This window comes from Orycteropus afer, unplaced genomic scaffold (genome assembly GCF_000298275.1).
Source record: "Orycteropus afer afer isolate SDZICR_OR568_19922 unplaced genomic scaffold, OryAfe1.0 scaffold00030, whole genome shotgun sequence".
Classification (NCBI taxonomy): Eukaryota; Metazoa; Chordata; class Mammalia; order Tubulidentata; family Orycteropodidae; genus Orycteropus; species Orycteropus afer.
In genome coordinates this window covers 9,958,284-9,971,662 of record NW_006921617.1, presented here as the reverse complement: position 1 = coordinate 9,971,662, position 13,379 = coordinate 9,958,284, and the positions used below count along the sequence as shown (strand labels likewise).

The 13,379-nt window shown below is 47.8% G+C and overlaps 1 protein-coding gene across 1 annotated transcript in view; it reads left to right on the top strand.

Annotated features, from left to right (window-relative positions):
• Positions 1-487: 487 nt before the first annotated feature.
• The window catches only part of CABLES1 (Cdk5 and Abl enzyme substrate 1), a 139,176-nt gene continuing 126,284 nt past the window's right edge, over positions 488-13,379 (top strand). Inside the window, exon 1 of the mRNA XM_007935614.2 lies at positions 488-1,305. Coding sequence (XP_007933805.1) covers positions 488-1,305 — 818 coding nt within the window. The remainder of the gene's footprint in view (positions 1,306-13,379) is intronic.

Here is a 13,379-nt window from a genome sequence, read left to right as displayed (position 1 = left end):
CTTTCCCTTCCTCCTCCTCTTCCTCCTCAGCGGGTCCCTTCGCCTCTAGCCGCCTGGTTCCGCGGCTGGCGCTTGCGGCTTTGTTTTCCTCCCAGGTTTCATTCCCCACACGTGATACCATGTTATTGCAAAGAGCGCTTCGGAGCGCGAGCGCGGGGCGCGCGCACCTATAAATACGGACACCCGGGCCCGGGACCTGGAGACCGCGGGGGCGGGGAGAGCTCGGGACCGACCCACCGACCAGCGGGCAGGCGGACGTACAACCAGCCTGCCCAGCAAGCGCGCGCGTGAGCCCCGCAGCAGCGCCCCGAGCCCGAGCACGCGAGGGGCTAGCATGGCCGGCCCGCGGGGGGGCCCGGCCGCCGCGCACGCCGCCCGCGCTCTGCGCCCTGCCCTGCCCGGGTCGCCGCCGCTCGCGCCCGCCGCTTAGCACTCGGACGCCGCTTGCTGCTGGGGCACCGCCGAAGTACCGCCGCAGACGGACACAATGGCGGCGGCTGCAACCACCACGACCGCCTGCAGCAGCAGCAGTAGCAGCAGCGCCGGCACCGACGCCGCGGGCAACAGCGGCAGCGGATTGCAGCAGGCGCTGCCGCCGCCGCCGCCGCCGCCCCAGTCAGCAGCCGCCGGGCCGGCCCAGTTGCCGCCACCCGAGCCCCTTAGGAAGCCGCGCATGGACCCGCGGCGGCGCCAGGCTGCCCTCTCCTTCCTCACCAATATCTCGTTGGACGGACGGCCGCCGTTACAGGACGAGGAGTGGGGCGGCGGCGAGGAGAGCGGTGCGGTCAAGGCAGGAGGCGGTAGCGCCTGCGGCGCGAGGACCCGCCTCAGCCTGCTCGCGGCCGCCGATCGCGGAGGCTGCACAGCGCTCGCGGCTGCGGGCACAGCGGCGGCGGCGTTGGCGGCTGGACTCGGACCCTGCGCCCCGCAACCCTCGCCGCCGCCCCGGCCCCTGTGCGGCCACGCGACCGTGCCGGGCCCCGTAGCGGCCCGGGGATTCGCCAGCCCCCTGGGCGCGGGTCGGGCTTCTGGGGAGCAGCCGCAGCTGCCCGACGGACCGGGGACCGCCGAGCAGGAAGAGTCGGAGGAGGACGATGCCTTTACTAGCGTGCAGGTGCCGGCTGGAACCTTCTTGGGCTCCGGGACCCCCGGGACTGGGAGCGGCAGTCGGGGCCGCCTCAACTCGTTCACTCAGGGAATCCTGCCTATCGCCTTCTCCAGGCCGACCTCGCAGAACTACTGCGCCCTGGAGCAGCTGGGCCAGGGGGGCAGTGCCAGCGCCTTCGAGCAACTGCAAAGGTCCCGGTGAGTACCCAGGACAGAACGCGCACCCAGCCTCGCACAAGCTCCTTTTGCTGCGGGACATGTAGGTCGCTCCCAGTTCCCCGCGCCGAGCCGGGTCCCGAGTTTCAAACCACGAGGGCACGCTAAAGAGAGGGAGGCCACAGGAAATGTGTAATCGCATATGTGTGCAAAACACCTCACATGGAAAGAGTACGCTCCCGGCGCTTGTAGAACAGGAGCGTCAAGCTCTAGCAGTATGGGTCGGGACCTGGAAGTGCGGAGCTAATGAAAAAGCGACACCCAGACCTCCCATCACAAGGAGATCACGAACCTCCTGGAACCGGGGCAGACCCGGAGACGCGTTGTCCGCATGGTGGTTGTGCGGCACTTGGCAGACTCAAGTCCGGCCAGAGATGGCTTGTGGAGCCTCTGTCTGGGGTCCAGCCCGTAGCAGTGCTCGCGCGTGTGAGCCTAAAGTTGTGTCTGAAACGACGTGAATCCCTACTGAAAAGTTTTTGCCCGCGCTCAAAATATTGCTGGGGCACAGTACGAGTTGGCATTTTCCGTCCGCTTTTCTAAGCGGTAGCCCTTCTTACATTGCCTTGAACCAGGCCCTGAGAATGGGGGACAGGGAAGAAATAGGGCTTGAGGATTCTTTACTCCAAGATGAATCCTCTCGTTAGTTAAAAAGCTTGTAGTTCAACTAGGTCAGGTTCCCTGCAGGTATTAGGATTATAGCAAAATCATGAAATGTTAGACATTTGCTTATTGTCCGAAAACTGCTACAGCTTGTCCCAGTATGTTCAAGTCTGTCAGGGTTAGGTCTGTGTAGGGCAGAGACACTGGAGATGGGGAGAGGACGCTGGCTACTGGAGAGGAGGTGCAGACTGGCCCTTTACCTAGGTGTATCCTCCCTTGTGAGTTAATAAGGTCTGGGAAATGAGTTACGGCCTTCATCTTGGCTCAGTTATTTTAACCTCTCAGAGTCTCGGTTTCCCCTTCTGGGATGGGACCCCGCCAAAATTCTGCAGGCGTTATATGGGAAGGAACATTTCTGTTTCAGCTTCTGTCAACTCCAGCTTACACAGGCCTAAGTAAGAAAGTGGCCTGAGGGAAAACTTAACCTCCTCCCCCAAGGGATAAATGGGGAATAAGCCAGGCTCCTCCAGAAGTTTACTTTGGTCTAATTGCTTCCCAAATGGATGAAATCCTGGTATGTAGCATTGCAGCCTGAGTGCACATGGACCACAGGCCCATGTGGAGCCAGGGAGGCGGCCTACAACTGCTCGAGTGAACTATCCATGCTGGGCACAGGTGACAGCTCTGGCTTTTCTTGCCAGAGCACGTGTCTCCCTATTAGTCTCCCCATTAGCGGATGTGTGGATGCGAGGGGAATCCCTTCCTTTTTGGGCAGGTGGCACACACTCAGCAGTTTCTAGGCAGCTCAGTGTTACTCACACTCAACATCACAGGCTGGCTGATAATGATTGTAGTTTGAGCCTAAGCCCAGTTAGTCAAGAGGGTCATGACAGGAATTGTAATAAACATACATGTTATTCTAAGCCAATGTGAAAGGCTGGCCTGTGTCTGGTGAGGGACAGATGTGCTCCCCCTGCTAAAAGCAGCTGGAGATCAGATTACCTCACACTGTTTGCTCCCAGAAACTAAATTCAGGGGATAGTGAGGATTTTGTCTGTTAGTATTTCTGATCCAAAGTATATCCAGAATGTAATCTCTGATCCTATAAATGTGTACTTTTTAGATTTTTATTGATCTCTCCCTGCCGCCACACAGAGACTTTATTTCAGTTAGTCAATAAAAGAGGCTTCCTTACTCTTCCTACTTAAGAATAATCCATATCTGGCAAATTGATAAAACAAAACAAAAAACCCAGACTCAGTGCCATCAAGTTGATTCCAACTCATAGTGACCCCCATTGGGTTTCCAAGGCTGTAAATCTTTACGGAAGCAGACTGCCCCATTTTTCTTCTGTGGAACGGCTGGTGGTCAGCAACCAAACGCCACCAGAGCTCCTTGACAAGTTGATAGGTTTTATTATTATTATCGCAGCTGTCAACAGAAGCAGCATCAAATTTAATGTAGAGAGAGGAGGTAAAACAGGGATTTGAGAAAGTCTCGATGAGTGAGTTTGGCTGTGGGAGAGGCTGATTTCAGATTTGTGGAGGCAATGAACTTGAAATATCCTAGGATGTTTTGTTTTCTGTACTGTGCTGCTTCCAAGAACTTTGTTAGAAGTGCCCTGCTTTCATGATCACTATAGAGTACTCTCACCTGCCTAGATCAAGTGTGCTTTGAAACCAGGCCAGGCCACTTTAAGGAATATGATTAGCCTTCTTGGTGTGCCTCCCTTCCAGAAAGCTTGGTAGTCTTGTGTAGCTCCTGGGAAGTTGTTTTTAAATAAAAGTATACTTCCCAGGGATTAAACCAGATAGCCAAACCTGTTGCCATTGACTTGATTCTGACTCATGGCGATCCTGTAGGACAGAATAGAACTGCCCAGTAGGGTTTCCAAGGATTAATCTTTACCAAAGCAGACTGCCACATCTTTCTCCCATAGAGCGGCTGGTGGGGTCAAACTGCAGACTGGAGACTGAGCGCTTAACTGCTGTGCCATCAAGGCTCCTTTTCCTGGGATTAGTTTGTTGCTCTTTAAGGAATTCCACAGAACCTTGTTACTCAAAAGTGTTGTTAGTCTCTGGACCATGTGTCTCATCTGCTCTTGCCCTCCCACCCCTGGTAACCTTCAAAGAATGTTTCTTTCTGTGTGTAAACCTTTCCTTGACATTTTACAGTAGTGGTCTCATATGATATTTGGCCTTTTGTGATTGACTAAGCCTAAGGCATTTGACTGCTGACCAGAAGGTTGGCAGTTCAAACCCACCAGCTGCTTCACGGAAGAAGGACTGGGCAGTCTACTTCTGTAAAGATTTACCACCTCGGAAACCCAAAGTGGATTGCTAGGAGTCACTTGATGGCAGTGAGTTTGTTTTTGTTTATTTCTAGGCTCCTTTATAGGCGCTCTGGTAGCATAATGCCTAAGGCACTTGACTGCTAACCAGAAGGCCGGCGGTTCAAACCCACCAGCCACTTCTCAGAAGGAAGACTGGGCAATCTACTTCCGTAGTGATACTGCCTTGGAAACCCAAGGAGGGGTTGCTATGAGTTGTGTCTGACTCGACATCACATAACAACAACAATAGGCTCCTTAGAAAAGCAGACTCTCTGGGTCCCAGTCTGCAGTTTAACAAAATCCTTCCTTCCCTCCCCCCTGATTTTTATACAGATTAATGATTGAGAAGCATTGTTTTCAATGAATTTGAATCTGCCTTTTTTCAGTGAATTTGAACCTTCCTTTTTTAAAAAAGAATTTGTGATCTCATATATTAGGTTTGTTAGGCACAAAGTTTGAACTTAGCTACAAACCAAAAGGTTGGTGGTTCATACCCACCCAGAAGCACCTTGGAAGAAAAGCCTGATGATCTGCTTCCCCAGAGATTATAGCCAAGAAAACCCTTTGGAGCAGTTGCCCTGTGTAACACATGGGGTCACCATGAGTTGGAATCATCTCTACGGCAGCAGATTTGGTTTTATGGGCGTGTAAAAATCACAGTTTCCACGACTGTACTCTGGAAGCCCTTTCCTTTCTGTCACTCTCATCTGGGCACTCACAAAACCAATTACTTGGACTTCAGACTTTGAAATACCACAAGGAAGAACATTTCTGCAACCAGGCGCGGGCAGAGTAGAGTGACTAGTCGACTGAGTGATTAGTGTGCTGGCGTAGATACATTTAGTCCTCACCATGTGTGTCAGAGTAGAATCATGCTCCACAGGGCTTTCACTGGTTGATTTTTCAGGCTCCAGACCTTTTTCCAGAGGCACCTCTAGATGGACTCAAACCACCTTAACCTTTTGATTAGCTGCTGAGTGTGTTCACAGCACCACCCAGGAACCCATGCTCCTTACCAGTAGCATTCTGTTGGAGGGTCTGGGGAACCCAGCACTATGGGCCTGGTGGTCCTCCCGGCCTCATGGACGGGCTCCAGCAGCGGGAAGCAAACTTGCTGGTATTTGTTCTTATCCAGATGAGGCATTGAGATGGGAAGCTGTGTCTCTCTGTGTGGGCAGCTAGCTCTGCTTCAGGGAGGTGTTAATAGGTGAAAGGGAGTGTAAATTTATAAGGTGTATTATAAGGTTTCCTTTTGCTTTGAAAATTTCATCTCAGGTGGCAGCTAGCAGCAGCCCTGGGTTACTCCACTTCCTAGAGCTGGTGAATGTTAGACAGCCAGCCACAAACCTAGACGAAAGCTCAGGTGGAAGCATGTGTGTTTTCAGGCCTGACTGGTGGGATCACGGGGAAGAGGCTGATATTACTTTAAAGCAGCATGCAGGTTTTAGAGCACCTGACTTGGTGTATGTCTCGAGTAGTAAGGTCTTTAAAGGAAGGAAGCATGTGGTGTACAGAACCCTGAATTAGGAGTCCACACTCTTGGGTTCATATCCTTGGTGCCTCTGCTGACAGCTGTATGCCTCTGGGCACATGACTCAGTTGTTTAGGTCTGTGCCTTGTCTAGAGTCCTTTCAGGTGCTAATGTGGCTGTGACTTGAATTCTAATAATAGCAACAACTGTACTCACATATCTTGAGGGCTGACTATGTGCTGGGCAGGTGAGAAATGCTTTATTTAAAAAAAAAAAAAAAAAAAAAACCACAAAAACAAACTCACTGCCATGAGTCAGTTCTGACTCACAGTGACCCCCATTGGGTTTCTGAGGCTGTAAATCTTTATGGTAGTACATTGGTCTGTCTTCCTTCCATGGAGCAGCTGGCAGGTTTGAACCTCTCATCTTTTGATTAGCAGTATGGTGGCTTATCCACTACTCCACCAGAGTTCCTTATGCTTTTTATCAGGGCTTCTAAAATTTAATGTGCTTGGGATCACTTGGGATCTTGTTAAAAGAGATTGATATTTAGCAGGTCTGCGATGTATGGCAGTCTACATTTCTCATAAGCTCCAAACCAGAAAAACCAAACTCACTGCCATCGAGTCGATTCTGACTCATAGTGATCCCCATTGGGTTTCTGACATAATCTTTATGGAAGTAGATTGCCCATCTTCTTTCCACGGAGCAGCTGGTGGGTTTGAAGTCCCAACCTTTTGGTTAGCAGTCAAATGCCTTAGGCAGTAGGCCACCAGAGCTCCTTCTCACAAGCTCCAGAGGAGACAAATAGACCACACTGAGTAGCGAAGCTTTATAGGTTACTATTATTGTTCTGTTTTAAAGTTGAGGAAACTAGGGCTCAAAGATGTTAAGTAACCCCTTCAGGGTCACTCAGCCAATAAGCCATGTACATGGCAGAGCTCAAACACCCCTCCCTCTGCATTGCCCACTGAGTAAAAACTGGTTTGTGGTATGACTGTCGTGTCATTCTTTCCTAAAAAGAAAGACGTGGGTGGACTAGGAGGTCGACAGTCATGGTAAGGGAGGGGAGATTGGTGTTCTTTCCCCACCTTGTCACCACCTTGCTTTGTGATACCAGGCAACTCAACATTCTCATTTGTTCAAGCTGTAATCTCTGGATCCTTCCGGATTTGAGAAATCCTGAGGGACTTTGATCTCAACAGTAAGCAAATACTAGTTATTGTTGAGCATTTTCATGGTAACATGAATTGTAGAAGCCAAAGCTGAAGTCCCAGGTGGTCGTAGGCCCTAGTAAGCCCTTGACCCTGCCCTTCGCAGGGGTGGAGACCAGTGGCCCTTGCCCAAAGTTCTCCCACTGCCTTCCTCCTCGCAGTCACAAAGCCTATCATGTTGGGAATCAGAAGGGGAAATAAGTCCGAAGCCTGCTCATTGCTGGCAAGTGCCCAGTGAGGGTAGCAAGTTCAAGTGTGACCTTTTGCTCTCCAGGAAGGATGGGGAAGCCAGTGTACAGCTCTGCGCTGTGTCCCCAGCACCTGTCAGGGAACTCTGTGTGCTCAATCTTTTTCCTCATCAGAAGGAGAATTACCAGGTAGAGAGGAGGCCTTTGGAGCAGAATGGGAAGGAACAGTAGCGGAGCTCAGGTGATGACATGATGTTGGATAGCAGATGCTAATGCAGTATTTGGGAATCCTGGGTTCTGGGCCTGCCCCTGCCATAATGGGTAGCCAGGATGGGTCACTTCACCCCCTGGGCCTCAGTTTCCTTATGGAATTGAAGTGTTGGAGCAGGTGAGTACTGCCACCTCTTCTAGGTGTAGCAGCGTTCTAGGCATCTTCTGAGGAGGCCTAGGGTACATTCAGGTAGGGAAGTTGGACAATCTCACCCTTCAGAGGTTGACGTGGAAGGAGGCTTAAGCTTATTCTCTGTGGCTCCAGCTGGCAAAATGTGGATGAAGGAATAAAGGATTACCTTGGTGTAAGGGATAACTTGAAAATCACCTCAGTGGTGCTCCCTCAGGCAGTGAAGGTGTCCCAACCTTTCTGATAGCTCTAGGAGGTCCTCTGAGCTGGGAGTCACTGGCCAGGAGGCAGGTAGTCCTCTAGCACCACTGCCATTGCAGAAGTGATCTGTAGTAACCTCTATTTCTAAAGGACCATAGAGTTTCCAAAGCAATTGGATTTCAGCCTGTAACAAAACGGGGGCAGGAATTCAAGTCATGTGGAGCAACCTTAGGTGCTTTGTTATTTGTCAGGTATGTAATAGAGGAAATTCTAGCATTGGGATTTACTGCCTTTTATCATTTATTCATTCAACAAACATTGAACATAATAAATATCAATTATGAGGCACCACTGTGCTGGGCATAGGAGATACAGGCATAAAGCATGATCCCTTCCTGTGTTGGGAGACATAGGAACAGACAATGAATTATAGCATGGTGAGGGTGCTGTGTTGGAGGTGAGCTCATTTTCTGAGTCTCCACCAGGGCAGGGACATGTCATAGTGTCATGGATGTACCAAACCAAAAAAAAAAAAAAAAAACTGACTGCCATTGAGTCAACTCCGAGTCATAGCGGCCTGTCGTTGGGTTTCCAAGGCAGTATCACTACAGAAGTAGATTGCCCAATCTTCCTTCCAAGGAATGGCTGGTGGGTTTGAACCACTAGCCTTATGGTTAGCAGTCAAATGCCTTAGGCACTATGTCACCAGAGCTCCCTGTCATGGATATAGTAGTTTTATTTAATAAACACGTCTACTATGTGCCAGGCACTTTGCTCTATGCCCCAAGTGCTTGATGAGGCATTGAGTGAGTTTGTACTTTTGTATTTATACCAGCCTGAGACAAGCATGAGGTACTGGTCAGTGGCAGAGTCCTCACCTTCCATGTGGGAGACCTGATTCGATTCTGGCCAGTGCATCTCACATACAGCCACCACCCGTCTGTCAGGGCAGGCTCGTATGCTGCTTTGACATTGAATGGTTCCAGTGGAGCTTCTAGACTAAAACAGTCTAGGAAGAAAGGCCTGGTGATCTCCTTCAGAAAATCAACCAGTGAAAACCCTGTGGCTCACAGCTGTCTGATCCATAGCTGATCTGGCGGATGATGTAAGACCAGGCCGTGAGTTGGGTTGATGTGATGGCAGCTAACAACAACCGTATTAGACACGTACCCATGACATCATCCCTGAATGATTAAGTAACTTGCCCAGAGTTACTTGGCTCAGAAGTGGGAGCTGAGTTTGAACCCTGTCAGTCTAGCTCTTACATACCTCACCTTGCTATGCTGTGATTTGGCAACTGGGGTCATAAATGCTTGTTAAATTGATGTCCACAGAATGGGCAAAAAGTTGGTTTAAATGACCCTAAGTCCACTGTAAACTCTGTGATTTTCCTTACTTTGGTTTCCACCTTTCTGTCATACAGGGAGGACCTGCATACATGAGGGACTTGGGCATAGTCCAGACCATCAGGGAGTCCTATGGCTGTGTAATTAAGTCCTGCCCATTGCTTGCCTGTGCTTCCTTCTTCTCATGTACCTCTAAATTCCTATAAACTTTATGGCTTCTCTTACTCATCTGATACTTTCTGTGCACGTTGGAATAGGAGCATGAGCCTGGTATCCCAAAGAACTGGTTTGTAAGCCAGGTTTTGCCACTTGCTTTGTAACTGGGTTATTATCCATGAAATGGTAATGGTAATGATAACTACTTCCTGGATGTGTGACCATCTGTGTAACGTCTCAGCATCACCCTTCCCTCTAACCCAGGGGTTGGCAAACTATAGCCCATGGCCAAATCTGTGTGGCCCTCTGGCTGTTTTTATAAATACAAATTTATTGGAACACAGCTACTCCCACTCATTTATGTGTTGTTTTTGGCTGTGTTGGCATAGTTGAGTCATTGCAATGGAGACCACAAAGTCTACAAAGCTTAAATGACTTACTCTCTGGATCTTTAGAGAAAAAGAGTGCCGACCCCTGCTTGGTACCCAGGAGGTGTGCGTGAGCCTCGTTGGTTCCTTCCTGCCCTTGCTCACTGTTCATACTGGGTCCCTGCCATGGATGATGCAGTGGCCTTCTGAAAGGCTCCTGGCTTCTGTCTGTTGTTGTGTGCCGTCGGGTTGGACCCGACTCATAGTGACCCCTCCTTGGTTTCTGAGGCAATATCACTACAGAAGTAGATTGCCCAACCTTCCTTCCGAGGAGTGTCTTTTCTGTGTAGTCCCCTTTTCCCCAGAGGGACCTTTGAGAACCCCACATCTGACCCTGTCAATCTTAAATTCCTTGTATTTCATGTCAGGTAGCCCCTGGCCTGGCGCCCAGCCATCACTGCAGTCTCACCTCCTGTTCTGCATCTTCATCACCTCCTTCCTCACCATCATCACTATCACAACCAATGTCAGACTTGAATGTGTACATCCCTGTTGTGGGTAAAGTACAGGTTATGTAGGTGCACCCCTCCCATTTCACCCCACCTTGCCTGCTTCTCCTCCATGCCTGCTCCCAGGGTGGAGAAGGACATGTATGGAGTTCTGAGTACCTGTATTTTATGAGCATTTATTTTGTTTAATTTGCACAGCAATCCTGTGAGACAGGGCATATATTCATTTTATTGCTGAAGACTTAGAAGCTTGGAGAGACTAAGAAATTTGCTTAAGGCCACATTGTTGGAAACAAGAGATAGAATTAGGACCCTGATTTCTCTGGGTCTAACTGGGTTTTTACTAGACCCAGTGGTGCACCCCATAGCCGGCTCTTATGGGCTTAAGACAGAGAATTGTTTAATGGTCAGGCATCTGTGAGCTGGTTGGTTACCTGAAATGGCAGTGGTGGGCATATTTACACCATGCAAATCAGCTACAGCTGCAAGTAGGGGACTTTTCTTTCTTTTTTTCCAGAGAGCTAGGTTATGACCACACCACTGTCTACACCACACAGCTTTCTGTTTCCATTTTCCCCTTGAGGGACTGTAGAAAAAGTCACTATCAGAAGAAGAGTTTTGAAAACCAGAAGTTTTTATAAGAATCTGTTATGTAACATAGTGATGTGAATTTCCTTAAAAGTCATCACCACCCATATTCCACTTCAAAAAGTATCTGAACCCCTCAAGCATCAGCCTATGTGCAATTTAAAAACCAAACTTTTCATAGATGCTGTGGGGCTCAAGCAGGCCATTTATAGCATTATGTGCAGGAATCATAAAATCATTAGCTAGTCCTCTCTTTTATAAGCTGTGTAAGGTTGTATTTTTATTTTTATTTGGTTTTTAAAAGCCTCCAAGAACATATAATCAATCAGGGTTTCCTGGTTCTTTCCCCTTCTTTGTTTGTGTTAGCAGTTTGGGTAATTGCACACTAGTTTATATTTAACAAGGTTATCATTAATGCGGTTTGAGGTTTATTGCTGCACGTTTAGTCACAAAGACAAAAGCTTATAAAGCAGAACATGCAAATACTAGGAGTTAGGACTTGGAATATTGTAATGATGTGTGTGTGCATGAAGGGGCTTAGTCTTGTCCCTGATGTAAAGGCCGGAGCATACTTAAGTCTGAATTAAGTTCCATGATAAATAGATGACAAACTGTTTAAACAAGACACTAATAAAATATTCGAGAATCCCAAAGATGTTTTCATGCCTGGACATTGATTTTTGTTTAAAACACTTTACTCATTGATCCAGTTATTTATAAAGCAAAATGTCTACTTTGACAGTCTTAGGAAAGAAGGAGGGGAAAGAAAGCAAGGTAGCAGAAAACAAAGTCTGTGAAGTGTTTTGCTTAAAAACCAAAATGATCATGTTAATGGACAAATGGTTGATTTGCTTTTGATAGGTAGTTCTCAATGAATTATTATGCTCTACTGAGTTGAATAGGAGCTCTGGTAGCATAATGCCTAAGGCACTTGACTGCTGACCAGAAGGCTGACAGTTCAAACCTACCAGCCACTCCTCGGAAGGAAGGTTGGGCAATCTACTTCCGTAGTGATGCTGCCTCGGCAACCCAAGGAGGGGTCGCTATGAGTTGGGGACGACTCAACAGCACATAACGACAACAACTGAGTTGAATAAAATTTGCTTTTGGAAGGTGAATAGTGAAGAAAGAAGATAAGATTACAAAATGGCTAAGGTAATTGTGTGAGAAATCGGGAGATTAGATTTATCTACCACAAAAGTAACCCTTGATAATAGTATATCGATTGCTATCATGTCTACACACACGGATCCCAGGTGTGTCCGAGTAGAACTATGCTCTGTAAGGTTTTCAGTGGCTGCATTTTCAGAAGTAGATTGCCAGGCCTTTCTTCTGAGGCACCTCTGGCCGGGCTCAACCCTTCAATTTTTCAGTTAGCAGCTGAGTTTACAAACTGTTTGCACCTCTCAGGGACTCCAGCAATATTATAAGTTCTACCTATGGGCTAAGTGCTTTACAGTTTACAAAGTGCTTTCATGTAATTTTATCAAGGCATTTAAAAAAGACAATATGGTAGCTCAGAAAATCTAGGCTATGGAGTGATTTGTCTAAAGACATGTATGGCAGAGTTGGAATTTTGAAAACTATTGTCATGGATTGAATTGTTACCCTCCAAAATGTGTGTCAACTTAGCTAGTTGTATCTAAATGTGTCTCAGTGGTTCGGCAGTTCAGTTATGTAATGATGTAATCATCCCCCATGATGTGATCTGATGTGATTATCCTCCATTTGTGATGTGCTATAAATCCTGACCTCTGTGTTAAGGAGGCAGGATAAGGTTATGTTGATGAGGATGAGGTTACATTTGTTACATTAATAAGGCAGGATTAGGATGGGATGCAGCACACTTACTCAGGTCACAGCCCTGATCCATGTAAGGGGAGTTTCCCTAGTGTGTGATCTGCACACACCTTTATCTTACAAGAGATAAAAGGAGAGGGAAGCAAGCAGAGAGAGGGACCTGACTACCACCAAGAAAGAAGAGCTGGGAGTGGAGCACATCATTTGGATCCATGGTCCCTGCGCTGAGAACCTCCTAGACTTGGGGAAAAATTGATGCCAAAAAATTGATGGAGATCTCTGAGAACACTGGGCCCACAGATGTTGAAAGGAGACAAGGACCTTCCTTCAGAGCCAATAGAGAGAGGAAATCTTCCCCTAGAGCGGGTGCCCTCAATTCAGACTTCTAGCTCCTAAACTGTGAGAAAATAGATTTCTGTTTGTTAAAGTCATCCACTCATGGTATTTCTAATATAGTAACACTAGATAACTAAGACACCTACGTTTTTTAATTCTGTGTTGAATGTTTTAAAACAGAGAAACAAAACCAAATTCTATCACAGCTTTTTCAAGAGAAACAAAGCTCTCTATTCTGCTGTTAAAAACACTGAAGATATTTTTTTTCTCTGAGGTTAAAAGGAAAATGCATTCTCTTTTCATGACAGGTGCTCTGAATAGTCCTGTAAAATTTTATTCTCTTTCCCACCCCAAATCTTCTACTTGGTGTATATGTAACTTCAGAAGAACAAAAAAACGTTAAGGCCACATCCATATCAGACCTATGGGTTGGAGTCAATCAAGGTCAGTATTTTAAGTACAAAGAAATATTGTGCTATAATTTTGGCCAGCCAGCAACTTCTCGTCCAGTGGGGATGCTGATTTTCATGTGATAACCTCTGGTGCA